Source organism: Orycteropus afer, unplaced genomic scaffold (genome assembly GCF_000298275.1).
Source record: "Orycteropus afer afer isolate SDZICR_OR568_19922 unplaced genomic scaffold, OryAfe1.0 scaffold00021, whole genome shotgun sequence".
NCBI lineage: Eukaryota > Metazoa > Chordata > Mammalia > Tubulidentata > Orycteropodidae > Orycteropus > Orycteropus afer.
The window spans coordinates 14,767,600-14,782,943 of record NW_006921608.1 but is presented as its reverse complement, the minus strand read 5'-3'; the positions used below and the strand labels follow the sequence as shown (position 1 = coordinate 14,782,943).

At 38.3% G+C, this 15,344-nt stretch overlaps 1 protein-coding gene across 1 annotated transcript in view; it reads right to left on the bottom strand.

Annotated features, from left to right (window-relative positions):
* The window catches only part of STK3 (serine/threonine kinase 3), a 321,893-nt gene that overhangs the window by 61,541 nt on the left and 245,008 nt on the right, over window positions 1-15,344 (bottom strand). The window contains exon 7 of the mRNA XM_007934885.1: window positions 3,897-4,034. Within this exon, the coding sequence (XP_007933076.1) occupies window positions 3,897-4,034 (138 nt within the window). The remainder of the gene's footprint in view (window positions 1-3,896; window positions 4,035-15,344) is intronic.

Sequence of the window (15,344 nt, the reverse complement as noted above, 5' to 3'; positions counted from 1 at the left end):
CTCAATGGCAGTAGGTTTGTTTTTTGGGGTTTTATATTATATTATAAATGAGGGAGGCTAAAGGGGTGTAAAGGGAGGCAAGATTTCTGTATCTTACTCAAACTGGTTAAATTAAATTAGGAGTGAGTTACACACTATGGGAATTCAGAGAGGGACTCATGACACCAGTTCTTCCAGCCAAGCCCAGGGGTCAATTTAAATAAGGGCAGCTCACAGGCAACATACCCATCCTGTAGGAGGCCAGGCTGGAGGAGGTGCTGACTTTAAGGTTCCAGGCTGCCTGCTAGCAGGTATGAGCAGCACCTTCCTATCAGGACTGCTCATCCCACTGAATGAAACCTGTCTCTTAACATCTCTGGAGTTTTAACTTCCTCACTTTTTAAAATTGCTAGGAGTTCAACTCTGTAATCTCAAAGGGTCATTTTCAGTCTAAAAGTTCATTATTCTTTTACATCTACAGAATTATCCGTGTCCTAGAAAATGAGTCACCATGAAAATCCAGCATCAAGCTCTTTTTCAAAATTGTTTATCAGATTCTAGAAACCAATATGGTATAACTGGAACATACAGGGTATAGACAAGTGTCTACTAAAACTTGGAAATAAGACTGTCCCCTGAGAGTTAAAATATAATTTAACTCTAATACGTAAATACGTAAAACTCCTTAAACACCAGATCTCCTCTGCCATACCCAACAGGAAGGTGGTGGGGTGCCATACTACCACCCATTAAAGGTTTAAGTCCAGGTTGGTTTGTGATCTTACACCCTGCCAGGAGGGGAGTGGCTTCTTGCCTGTTGGGGATGAATGCCCCAGTTGGCACTCTTTGACACCACATTGGTATATACATTGGTGTGTGTGTGTGTGTGTGTGTGTGTGTGTGTGTGTATATATATATATATACACTCACTGCCATTGAGTTGATTCTGACTCATAGCAACCCCTGTTGGGTTTCTGAGGCAGTAAATACGTAAAACTCCTTAAAGAGAAATAATAGCTTCTAGACTTCTAGTAAAATAAGACTAATAAATCTAATGAGAACCTACTGAGACTTATCCTATCTGAAAATTTTTAAATTAGAAGTTTCCCATGTTAAATAAACGTATATTGAATTCAACACATACGTATAAAGCATAGGTAATAGGGGTACAAAAGCAGGCTCCTCGAAAAAGTCCTACTCCCTGACCCTGAAGTAGTTATGACCTAGTAAAAAGACACAAAAACAAGTTATTTCATTGTAATACGGTAAATGGTATGCACAAGGTGCTTATGGAAACACAGAGGAAGAACAACTAATCCAAACAATGTAAGTGGAAGGTTTCCTTGAAGAGTAATTAACTGAATTAATTAGACAATCAGTAAGAAGAAGTCAACTGAAGAAAGAATCTCCCAACTGGGGAGGAGGGGTCAGCATGACAAAAGATACCAAGGGCTGACAAAATCATGGTCTGTGTAAGGAACTGCAACTCTATCATTTCAACAGAAGCAAAAAGCAGGCGGTAGTGACGGCAGGTAAGATGCTGGACAAGGAGGTCATGTAATAATATTCACTGCCGTTGAATCGATTTTGATGCACTGCAACCCCTCCCTGGGTTTCCGAGGCAGGATCACTACGGAAGTAGATTGCCCAACCTTCCTTCTGAGGAGTGCTGGTGGGTTTGAACTGCCAACCTTCTCTTTAGCAGTCAAATGCCTTAGGCATTAAGCCACCAGAGCTCCCCATATGACAATAGAGGGCTTTAAATGGGCAACAATGTTGTTCGTAGATGCCATCTAATCAATTCTGACTCACAGCGACCCTATGCACAACAGAATGAAACACTGCTTGGTGCCATTCCCAAAATTCTTGCTATGCTTGAATCCATCACTGCAGGAATGGTGTCAATCCATCTCATTGACAGTCTTCCCCTTTCTCTCTGACCCTCCAACAGTAGGACAGAAAAAGTAAAAATCAGCAGTGCATAATTTGCTGGTGCTATCATTCTCAATTGTTCACTCACGGATGTTCAATTTTATGATTTACTGTTAAAACAACGCCACAGAGATTGTGTTCTGAGTGAAGTCAGGACTTCAGCTGCTTGGAAACGTGGACCCAAAGCTGATCACTTTGCTAAGGTTGACAGACAGATTCAGGAAGCAGTGAGATGTTACTACAGAACACATGAAGGAAAAAAGAAAAGGACCCTCGACTAATTTCTTAATAGACTATTTCTAGACAATCTGCTGATAGGTATTTAAATTATTTCTAATCTTTTGCTATTATACTTTCTACAAATATTTTTACATGTTATTTCACACATGATGGATTTTTTTTTTTCTGTACTGTAAATTCACAGAAGTCAAATTGCTGGGTCAAAGAATATGTAGTATTTTTTAGACAGATATTCCTAAATTGCCTTCCAGAGGGTTGAATACCAAATAACACTTTCACAAAAATAAACTGTATATTTAAAAGCCAGTTTCTGGACAAATCTTTTTTTAAAAACTGCACCCTGGAAAATCACTTTTTACAAAAACTGTGTTTTGAATACTTTTGCCACTTAACAAAAACCATTTTCCATATATTAAGTTTTATAAGAGATATGTTTTATGAACCTAGAGGTCTGAGGCAATTCTGTGAGGAAAATAAAGGTTCACAAATATTCATTATAAGTACTAAATTATTTCTGTTTGCATCAAATTTCAAGGAAGACAAAATCCTCCTGATACTCTGGATACAAAGTCCACCTGTAGCAGGGATGCTGAACCTCTTCATTTTTAGGTAATCTTGCCACTAGTATTTACAACATGTGATGTTCTTTTCAAGGAATTCAGGGATCTTGTATTTACACATTTCATACTGGAGCAAAGGAGATCTGGTGGTGCAATGATTACAGCATTCTGCTACTAACCAAAAGGTCAGTAGTTTAAACTCATCAGCTGTTGGAAGGAGAAAGATGAGGCAGTCTGCGTCCATAAAGACTTATAGCCTTGAGAACCCTACAGGGGCAGATCTACATTGTCCTATAGAGTTGCCATGAGTCAGAATTAACTGGGCATCAGTGGATTTTTTTTCCTCTACTGGAGCAAAGGAGCCCTGATGGCATAGTGGTTAAAACACTCAGCCGCTAACCAAAAGGTCAGTGAATCAAACCCGCCAGCCACTTCACAGGAGAAAGATGTGGCAGTCTGCCTTTGTAAAGATTTACAGCTTTGGAAAAACTATGGGGCAGTTCTACTCTGTCCTATAGAGTCACTATGAGTTGGAATTGACTCAGTGGCAGAAGGGTTTTTTTTTTTTTTAAGATACTGGAGTAAAAACATCAAAAGAAAAAGGCTATATCAAGGAATAAGAGAAAATCATGAAAACTAGTAATAATGGAGACAAGCATTCATTTGGGAATGTTTAAAAAATTTGAGAACCTACCATATGTTTCGATTTCAAAATAACTTTAGGTGGAAACAACAACAACAAAATAAGTAAATAAAATAAAGGAAAAAGGTAGAATATTGTTGTTGTTATGTGCCGTTGAGTCGGACCCGACTCATAGTGACCCCTCCCTTGGGTTACCGAGGCAGTATCTCTATGGAAGTAGATTGCCCAACCTTCCTTCCGAGGAGTGGCTGGTGGGTTTGAACTGCCAGCCTTCTGGTTAGCAGTCAAGTGCCTTAGGCACTATGCTACCAGAGCTCCTAGGTAGAATATTAAGCCTGGAAAATAGAAATGAGAAAAGAAAACATAAAAAACAAGAATGGTGTGTGTGTGTGTCTGTGTGTGTGCACGCACACGTGTGCACACATCTTAAAAATCCATGTTTCCTGGAGAAATCAGTTATCAAAGTCACAGCAATTCTGCCAACGCCAGAAAGCTGAAAGGTAGGGAGAAATTATCCTTCCCACAGAGGCACAAGCACTGACCTGTAAAAGTTGTGTTGCAGTAGCTCTCTGCTCAGGGTTCTTCACCAGGCACTTTTTAACAAAATCGGTGAAATCATCGGACCAAAGTTCTGGCTTCCTGAATGTTGGTGGTGGGTTTGTGGGAATCATAAAAATAGCCTAGTAAAAATGAAATATCCAAAAGGCACAGTAAAAATCGCAATAGCACAACCAAATAAACAAATCTCTTTATCTATCTTTTTATCAGACTCTAAATCTGAAAAACAAATTTAAGCTTTTCTAGGATTTCCAGTAAGATTACAATTCAGGAAGCAAATCCATCTGCTACTAATGTAATCATTTCCCATCAAATTTCCTCTATTTGAATTGCAGCTCATTGAGCACATCATTCTTTGTTTTATCTATTATTTTTTATCAGTCTCCAGAGAAGACTTGGCATTTCTGACCCTTCTACCAAACTAGGGACATTTTGAGTTAAGCAGATATAGCCCCAAATTTTTCTAATGCAAGTCAGATTTACTTCCCAATCAAATTTTATATAAGCACTGCTGCTCAAAACAGCTAGTAGCAGCCCAACTTGTCTCTGCAATCCAGAATATTTAAGTATGGGTAAAATAACTGCTGTAATTTGGAATAGTACCTGACAGAGGTAAGACTTGTATTTCTCTTTCTCAATATATGAGTCGGGATTCCAAACAAAAAGGTTTAAGGTAATATACCACTTTATTTTTCTAAAAGATAGCACATTCAGAGAGTTTGAAATTCAAGTCATCCAATTATCAACCAAGAAAATTAATCCCCAGTGTCCTTAGGAAACCATTGTATGTAATACACAAACTTTTCTCCTGGGCATCTAGAAGACTTTCTGATAAAGTACTGTTATTAAAACATCAATTTTCACTGAAAAGATATGAGATATATGAAAAAAAGAGTAAATTGACTCAAATGTATGAGGCACTCAATACATACTAGCTATTATCATTTTCATTTCTACATTCTGTTATTACTAGGGTGGGGAAGACCAGAGGCAAACACAAAAATGACAAAAAAAATTTGAAGTAAAATTAATTAGACCATATTGTGACTAACTGTTGTTTAACAGGTAAGTTTATATAATTACACAATCAACACAGTATGTAAGATAAGGAAATAAATGGCCTATACAGTAATATAAACATGGGCTTTTCAAAGATGTATGCAGGAATTCAAAAATGACTTATAGCATCCGGAAAAACTCCCTTTCTAGGCTCCAATATTCTCACGCTTTTCAGAAGAGATGTGTCTGACTCTGTTCTTTTCCACTCTTTCATCACCTGGCTTTTGATGGTCCTCATCTCATTTGCAAACTAATGTAATAAATAAAAACTTATGCATAAAGAAGATAAAGATGGTAATACTATAAACTATAATAATAATCCTTAGAAACTAAGCTTTTTACCATTGAAATAGACTAATCAAAAATATTTTTAAAATGTGTTTATATGTAGAGAAAATACCAAAACTTAAGACAAAATAATGAAGATAATACATTCTGGGGGTACCAACTGTAATATATTTGATATGAACTGTTCCAGCCTCCATTGGACCTTATTAACTGTGGTAGTTCAGTTTGGGTGTCAACTTGGCTGGGCCTGGTTGAGTGGCTGGGCAGCTGGATGTAGTATTCCCCATGATGAAACCGGCAATCAACTCCATGGTGGAATCTACTGTGAGCAGCTGAGTAGCTGCCTTAGGGAATATGGTCTGCTTCCTGTATATCCTTATATACAAGAAGCCTTGGGAATGGTCTCTAGTTTATGGCACGCTTGGAACCTGCATGTAGCTGTGTCGTTGTTCATCAGCCTGCCATGCTCTGCTGACTGTGGGACTTTCAATGGACTTGAGTTAACCGCCTGCCGTGTGGTTTGGTAACATCAGGACTGTGCCTTTTCACTTGTCAATCTTGGGCTTGTCAGCCTCAGCAGCCAGCAACTGAGTGGAAAAAAAGCCTCCAGCTTCAGTGAGCCAGAGCAGGAGGGAAAGCTGAAGCCCAAGGTTGAGGGGCTTTCACCCAGCCCCTAGAGCCTGGGACTTTGAACTCAGACTTAACGCCTTCAAACTGTAAGAGAATAATCTCCTTTTTCTTCAGGCTATCTCATTTGTGGTATACTCCTGACAGAGCAGGAGCTCTGGTAGCATAGTGCCTAAGGCACTGGACTGCTAACCAGAAAGCTGGCGGTTCAAACCTACCAGCCACTCCTCGGAAGAAAGGTTGGGCAATCTACTTCTGTAGTGATACTGCCTCAGAAACCCAAGGAGGGGTCACTGTGAGTCAGGGCCAACTAGATGGCAAATAACAACAACAACAACAACTTGACAGAGCAGTACTATGTAATCAGAACATTAACTATTCAAAAGGAAGAAGGACTGACCAAATGCTCCTTAGAAAACGAAACTGGCCAGACTTCATCTCTTGTACTTTGGTCATGTTGTCAGGAGGGACCAATCCCTAGAAAAGGATATCAATGCCTGGTAAAGCAGAGGCTCAGTGAAAAAGAGGAAGATACTCAATGAGACGGACTGACAAAGTGGCTGCAACTATGGCTCAAACACAGCAAGGACTGTGAGGACAGTGCAGGACTGGGCACTGTTGTTGTACACAGCCTCCCTATGAGTCACAGCCAATTTGAAAGCACCTAACAACAACTCAAGAGGTCTGGTGGCGTAGTGCCTAAGGCACTTGACTGCTAACCAGAAGGCTGGCAGTTCAAACCCTCCAGTCACTCCTCAAAAGGAAGGTTAAGCAATCCACTTCCCTAGTGATACTGCCTCAGAAATGCAAGGAGGGGTCACTATGAGTCGGATCCGACTCAATGGTAGTGAGTTTGGATTTTTTTTTTTTTTAACAACAATTCAAAAGCTATTCACAAGGATCTCAGAATCACAGAATGTCCATAGTAAAAGGTATAAGACAGACATTTAGCCCAGTTCTCTCATTTTACAGAAAAGAGATCCAAAGCCCAGAGATGTTAAGGAACTTAAAAACAAAATTTCAGACCTGCAAAAAGGCTTTCATTTAAAAGGTTAGCAAAGTATTCCAGTGATTCTACTTGTTTAAAGAAGCAAGAAGGTGAAGTTTTCAAAGCAAAGAGAGTTACTAAATCTAAACAAATAAACCCATTAACAAAAGGATAACGAGATGATAAATGACAACCTTGCTTTCTACACACACTTCTGCTCAATTCCTGCTTTTATTTCTTAAGTGGGGAAGAAAGCAGAAGCAAGTTTTAAGCTTTTCCAATCAGGCTGAGACAGGAAAGACTTCAAAACTTACTACAGTGACAAATGTGATAGTTGATAAAACTAAGGATTATTCAGTCAAACATGAATGAAAGTAAAATAAAGAATATCAAGTTCAAAAAGATTTATTGAGAGTCTGCTATGCACAGAGCATAGCGTTAGGCATTATACAAAAAACTCACTGCCACTGAGTCGGATCCGACTCATAGCAACCCCTCCTTGGGTTTCCGAGGCAGTATCATTACAGAAGTAGATTGCCCAGCTTCCTTCACTGGCAAACAGTGGAGTGCCAAACAATGAACTTCTGTCTGCAAATAGCCCGCTTAGGCTCAGGCAGTTTCACAGATGAGGCAGGACCTGACATGGCTATAAAGATGGGTAAAGTGAAGTTAACAAGAGCTGCTGGAAAAAGCACACAAAACCACCTACTACATCAAATTAAAGACGAAAAATAAATTTGAACTCTCATTTCTGCAAAACAGTTCAAAGCATTCACATAAGCCTCTCTATATAGACTGACCTCAAACTGCAGGTAAATGATACAAGATTGTCTAGATAAGTGTTGTTCATCTGCACTTCTGTTACAAATTGATGGGTAACAACTCAGTAATTTATGTCCTTGAAGCTAATGCTCTCCTTTGAACTTTGAGCCAATGACTTGCAGTCTTATCTTCAGATAATCTTAACATATAAGGCTCACCTCAGCAGTAGCTATTAGAAACCCAAGGATATAAAGCTTAACTCTAACTCCTATTTACCCAGCACCATCATAAACTGAACCTAAAATATTATTCTCAAACAAGCATTGAACTGTAGTATACAGTTCAAGGATCTACCAAAATGTAGGGAATCTAAACTCTCCAGCAAAACCACCATACCATTTATTTCCATTTTGCAGACTAGATAATCAATAACAAACTAACTGATTTTCTCACAGAATTTATTTTGTTCAACTAGTTGAACAGCCTAGTCATGAATCATGGAGGATCTTCTTAAGAATCTCCAGGTTTTTTGCGTGAGCTGATTAGGTAACAGGACTCTGATGCAGAAAGTTTTGGCAATCAGTGGCTAGCCTTAGACTAACAATTCACTCCTTTCCTTGCCACCAACCAAATCACATGGACGCACATTACAGCCATATAACTTATCTTATCTCAAACACCATTTTGATTGAAGAATGTTAGTACAATAAAGGATATGATTATCCTTGTGTTTGTTTCTACATAGTGTGTTGCTTAACTACACATTGGACCTTTGATTAAGTTTTTAAAAGAACTTCCCTGATTACAAGTAGTCTTAAGAAGCCAAGGAATGTAAGTGCCTCAAAACAACTATCTTCATGCCCGGAATTTCATGCCTTCATGCCTTCGACTCCAGGAACACCCAGATCCAGAAAGAACTGTGCTGAGGAACTAAATGCTTTAACTTTATAATCTCAGTGGAGTGAGTCAACACGTATGTCCGAAGCTCAGGTAGCTGGATTTGTGAATGTACAGAAGCAGTGGGCATGCCAGAATAACAAAGAAATCTGTGCCACTACTCAGGTACATGAGCAAAAGGTTATCTTCATAACAAATAAAAGATAAAAGATGAGAAAGCACTTTATAAAACTGCAAAGTACTAAACAAACATAGCTGTTTCCTGACAGCAAATGTAACATATGAGAAGCAAGCCACTAAATAAAATTTAAAAATATTTTTTAATAAAAAGAAATATAGTAATAATCATAATAATTTTTAAAAATCCACCACAAATAAGATAGCAAATAATACAATGGATGAAACATATACTGGACCAAGAGTCAAAAAAACGGCTTCACTCAGTTCAGGGCTTTGAACTGGTTCAAGATAGTTTAGTCATGGCAGAAAAGTAGAAAAGATTCATATTTTTAAAATCTGAATAAAGTGGAATGATGAAGGAAATAGGAAAAATTATGGCCAAAGCCCTGGAATGGGAGAGTCAAAAGAGACGCAGTGCACCCTTTCAGGAGCCTGATGCCAAAAACTAGATTACTGCCAGCATTGCAACACACATTCAAAGTGGCATGGTTAGCCACCGTCCTTGAGCAGAAGACCACTGCTTATGATTCTGTTGGTTAAGAAATTTGGTTGCTATGCAATGCACATACTGGCCGTGTCTTCTCGCACATACTGGCCGTGTCTTCTAAGAGAGAGAGATTAAATTTCTAGCAGGGCGTCAACCTGTCGCTTTTCCTGTTCCAGTACACCCACACTTTACAAACTCGGGTCTGTTCCGGTTGTGCTTCACTAGCCATGACTGAACCAGGAAGAACGGTTTGTAGCGCTGCTTCAATCCTAAATCACCTCCTGACTGACTACACTGCTCTTCTGAGTTACTTATTCTTTGTAAGCCTGAGTTTTTTCCCACACAAGTGAGGATGTCAGCCTAGAGGTTTTTCAACTTCTTTTTGGATCTAAGAGACTCTGGCACTCTGATTAACTACCTAGCAATCTAAGAGTAAAATACTAGCTGGGCGAGCATTAAAAAAGTATTAAATTATTAGAAAGGAAATAGAGGTAGGGAGGAGGGAAGTGGATAACAAAAGGCCTATTCGATGTTAATATGAAAATATAAACCTAAATTTTTAACACCATTCCCTCAAAATCAAATTTGAAATGGAAGGCATTTTGAAGAGAATGCAAAAATCTGGACTGAATCTTACTACTAAAATAGTTTCTACAGTGAGCACAGGGTCAAAGTATTGGGAGCATGACCTCACAATTCACTCCAGTTTCAGTAATCATTAATCTAGCCAATAAACACCAGTCTGCTTGATGAGAATCCAATTAAGGCAGGGGGTGCAGTTTGTGCCTTGACAGTAGAGAGTGATAAAGAGACCCAGCTATAGAGGTCAAACCTGTTTTAGACAGCACTGGGTACAGTAACATCATCATTAACAGCTATCCTTTGTTTCTACATCTGCAATACGGGAATAACTATAGTATCTACTTCTCAGGGCTTGTTTTGAAATGCAAATGGTTTAAAACACGGAAAGGACTTAAAACAGTAACGTTAGCTATTATTAACCTAAGTTTACCACTGATGCTCACAACAGTAAACTACTAGCTTATTCAAGGTCACAAAGCTCATAAAGTTGCTTTGAGAATTGGAACTCAGGTCTATTTGGCTCCTTAATCTAGTCCACCTCACATTATCTGTATATTTCTGTTAAATTTCTGCCACAGATCATTCTATTATAAAATAAAGTCTTTATTACATATATTACAAACGTGATACTGCCTCAGAAACCCAGGAGGGGTTGCTATGAGTCGGATACAACTCCATGGCAGTGAGTTTGGTTTGGTTCTTGAGCAAAGATGATTATGGCTTTATTTTCTATAACACGAGAAAACTTCAAGTCAAGTACCATGTATAAAATAGAGTAACATATTGCCATAAAAAGTGATAAATGTTTGAATTGTAAAACCACCAAGAATTATCTTCTCAAAAAAGTGAAAATGAGAGTGTGAAACAACAGTACAAAATGATTACCTACACACAAAATGACTACTATGTAGAAGTGAAGATTGATATAGTGTAGAATGTCAAAAATTAAAATTGTCAGTTCACAGCTGTTTACAAGATTGCTTGAGATTCCCCTGTAATTTTTATTGTAAAGGACACTATCACTTTTAAATAGTATCAGAAACTGAATAAAGGCTTCATTTAAGAACACTGCTTAAGTTATCCCCTATTCCAATCTGCCACAGCAATCACCTCTCCTACATGCCCAATTTAATTCCAAATACCTGTGATTACTTCCAGTTAAATCTTAATTACCTTTCAAGACTGAAATATAATGTCCCTTAATACATGGTTAATATTCATAAAACATGAATCAAAGAAAAATCAAAGGTGAACAAGAAAAGAGTCTGGCATTTAAGGAACTTTATCATTCTACTCTCAGATCTCCAAAATTAGAATTCCTGTAATTAATTCAACTAACATTTTTTAAGCACATCTATTATATCCATAAGTGCAACAAAAGAATTTCTTGAAGAAGCTTGGAAGCTTAGTGGGATAAGACAATACATATTAGATTATTTCAATAAAATAGTGTAAGTCCTAAAATAGATGTAAGCAATGGACATTATAGACGGCTCAGCCCAGATGGGTGTTTAAAGAGAAGAAGAGTCTTAAAGAAAGAGTGAGCTAGTGAGGCAAAAACAAGAAACCACCTTGTTAAAAAATGTGAAGTCTGAAATATTACCCAGTCTATGAGAGGAAGTGACTTATTTCAGGTATGTGGCAGGAAAATTATAAGATGAGCTTTAAGTATCTTGGCTCATAAAGGAAGGAACAACTCAAAAACTAATAGGGTTGTTCCAAAAGAAGTTATTCAAAACTACAGAGCTCAGCTCCACTCATTAAAGATTCTTTCATGTCTCCCAAGTGATTCTAATGTGCAGCCAACACTGAAATACAAGTATTAACACTCTGTGCATCTCAACTTGAGCATTTTCCATATTTTGGAGCTCTGATGGCATAGTGATTACGGCATTTGACAGCTAACCAGAAGATTGGTGGTTCAAACCCACCAACCACTCCATAGAAGGAAGACTGGGCAATCTACTTCAGTAATACCACCTCAGAAACCTAAAGAGGGTCGTTATGAGTCAGAATCGACTCAATGGCAGTGGGTTTGGTTTGGTTTTTTTTTTTTTTTGGCTAGATATAAACTCATTCTAAACGCCCCAGATAATATGGAAATTTCTTAAAAGCACTAACAGTATGCTGTCAAGTCTTAAATCACCCACAGCACTAACCATAATAACCTCTGCAAAGTAAAATCTAAATTAATAATGAATGTTATTATGAAGATTTCCAGTTAAATATAGTGATTTTAAAGTGGTGGTTTACCTCAGCTTCTTCCCAAAAATCCTAGTAAAAGAATATTAAAAAAAAAGGCTTAAACTCCAAAGAGGAGTGCTGGTAGTATAATGATTAAAGCATTTAACTGTTAACCAAAACGTTGGTGGTTAGAAGCCATCAGCTGCTCTGTGGGAGAAAAAAAGATGAGGCATAAAGATTTATAGCCTTGGAAACTCTAGGAGGGCAGTTCTGTCCTATAAAAAAAACAAACCAAACTCACTGCCTTTGAGTCAATTCTGACTCAGAGCGACCCCTCCTTGGGTTTCTAAGGCGCTATCTCTATGGAAGTAAATTGCCCAGTCTTCCTTTTGAGAAGTGGCTGGTAGGTTTGAACCCCTAGCTTTCTGGTTAGCAGTCAAGTGCCTTAAGCACTATGCTATGAGTCAGAATTGACCAGATGGCAGTGGGTTTGTAGTTAAAGAGAAGAGGACAATAGGAAATAGCAATCCAAAAAAAAAATTCTGGACACAGAAACCAGATAAATGAGTAGTATATGACTCAAAAGATTGGGAGGGGCTGGGGAGGGAAAGGATATCTGAGAAAGCTAGAATCTAACCCTACAGGGAAAGAAACCAATGTGAGGCAAGTCAATTCCTACAACCACAAAAAAGGCTAAGAAACTGGAAGCACTCAAAGAAAAATGTGCTCCTTGAAGAAATAGCTAATTTCAGGGCTGGAACTGGTTAGCCCAGGGCCACCTGCTGGACTAGAAAGTAAGGAAGCACTCAAAGATTAATGATCCCATTAATGATCATGTCAAAAGGACACAGGGCTGGCCAAATTTAGCATAATGAGAGCATCAAAATAACAATAATGATAGTAATTGATAATATATTGAATTAAATAAAAATTAGTCTAAACTAGTTATTTTTTAAAGGGAGTTTTAGAAAAGCTATTCTTTATAGAAAAACACCAGGAAAATGCATAATGAATGAAATAATGTCACCATTTTGCATCTGATATTCACTGTGCACTGAATGAGCTACTACTCCCTGTGAACCTGTCAGAGTAGCCAACTGATTATCCTCAGGAGACACATAAATTTGCTGTAAAGTTGTATTTACACATCACTGATGGCCTAAATTTCTACACTGGCAGAGAGAGAAAGACCCCTAAAGCAGTTTAACTGATATACCTCAAAATATGCTAAACCAAAAAAAATAAAAACCCAAACTCACTGTCGTCGAGTCGATTAGACTCGTAGCGACCCCTCTTTGGGCTTCCAAGGAGGTACCTCAACAGAGGTCGTTTGCCCAGTCTTCCTTCTGAGGAGTGGCTGGTGGGCTTGAACTGCCAGCCTTCTGGTTAGCAGTTGAAATACCTTAGGCACTATGCTACCAGAGCTCCCAAACAGTAGGGACAAAAAAATTTCACTGAGTTACAAATAAAAATTAGTAGTAGTTACAAATGTTAAATATGTTTAGAGATAAGGCTCTTTAATGTTTAATTTTGGACTAATGCTGGGCATTTTAAATAGTATAGTACCTCTTCAAAAAAGATATTATTTTATCTCAGCAATTTGAATTAAATCTCTCACACCCAGAATGTAATACTATATGTACTTTACTCCGCATGAGTTATAACAATAAATGCTGAATCATAAACAGTAAAGATTATAAAAGGACAAAATGCCAACATAGGACTACATAGAAAGAATACTGCAGCAACTCCTAAAAGGTTAGAAAATTCAGTAAGGCTTAAATAATACAAAAACATCAATAAGAGACTGAAAAAACAAGGATGATGAACCTATTGGCTTGCGTGTAACAAGAAATTTAAAGGAAGATAAAATGTCATAAACAAAAGATATGTTGGTTGAACTAAACACAGGCATTACCAAAACAATTATAGGAGCATAATGAAATCTAGAATCTAGCAAAAACTTTCAAAATAAATAACTATAAGAATAAAAGAGCAGATTATTAAAAGGCAGAAGGAAAAACCAATGTTCCCAACCAAAGAGACTATCTGGAACGCATCAAAATCTTTCAACATAGAAGCATACAGTAAGATTCCAAAATGGAAAGAAAAAACAAAATCTTATACATAAAATTCAGGGGTACTATTTACTATCATTTGATCAGAAAATTAGGGAAACAGATTCATCCTAGTTAGTTTGTTGTACTGTGGTGGCTTGCGTGTTGCTGTGAGGCTGGAGGCTATGCCACCAGTATTTCGGCTACAAGCAGGGTCACCCACGGTGGTTTCAGGGGAGCTTCCAGGCCAAGACAGTCTCGGAAGAAGAAAGGGGCATTTACTTCTCAAAGAATTAGCCAGTGAAAACCTTATGAATAGTAGTGAAACACTGTCTGACGCAGTACTGGAAAACTTTATGAATAACCCTGAAACACTGTCCAATACCGTGCCAGAAGATGAGCCCCTCAGGTCAGACCAACCAAACTCACTGCTGTCAAGTCAGATCTGACTCATAGCGACCCCTCCTTGGGTTTCTGAGGTAGGATCACTACAGCAGTAGATTACCAAATATGACTGGAGAAGAGCTGTCTCCTCAGATTAGAGCTGACCTTAATCATACAGATGGAGTAAAGCTTTTGGGACCTCCATGTGCTGATGTGGCATGATTCAAGACGGGAAGAAACACTTGCAAACATCCATTAATAATCAGAACATAGAGTGTATGAAATATGAATCTAGGAAACTTGCAAGTTGTCAAACATAAAATGGAACACATAAAGATTGATATCCTAGCATTAGTGAGCCAAAATGGATGTTTTTGGCCATTTTGAATCATATAACCATATGATCTACTTTATCGGGAATGATAAATTGAACAGGAATGGCGTGGCATTCATCATCACAATGTATCAAGATCTACACTGAAGTACAATGCTGTCAGTGATAGGATAATATCCATATGCCTACAAGAAGACTATCATACTATTATTCGAATTTATGCACCAACCACCAAAGCCAAAGATGAGAAAAATGAAGATTTTTACCGATTTCTGCAGTCTGAAATTGACCAAATATGCAATCAAGATGCTGTGGTTGTTGTTAGGTCCTGTCAAGTCATCTCTGACTCATAGCGACCCTACACACAGCAGAACAAAATACTGCCCAGTCCTGAGCCAGTTCCATGATTCCTGCCATACTGAGCCCATTGCCGCTGCCACCATGTCAATCCATCTCATTGAGGGCCTTCCCCTCTTTTGTCGACCCTTCACCTTACCAAGCATGAAATCCTTCTCCAGGGAATGGTCGCTTCTGATAACATGACCAAAATATGTGAGACGAAGTCTGGCCATTCTCGCCTCCAAGGAGCATTCTGGCTGCACT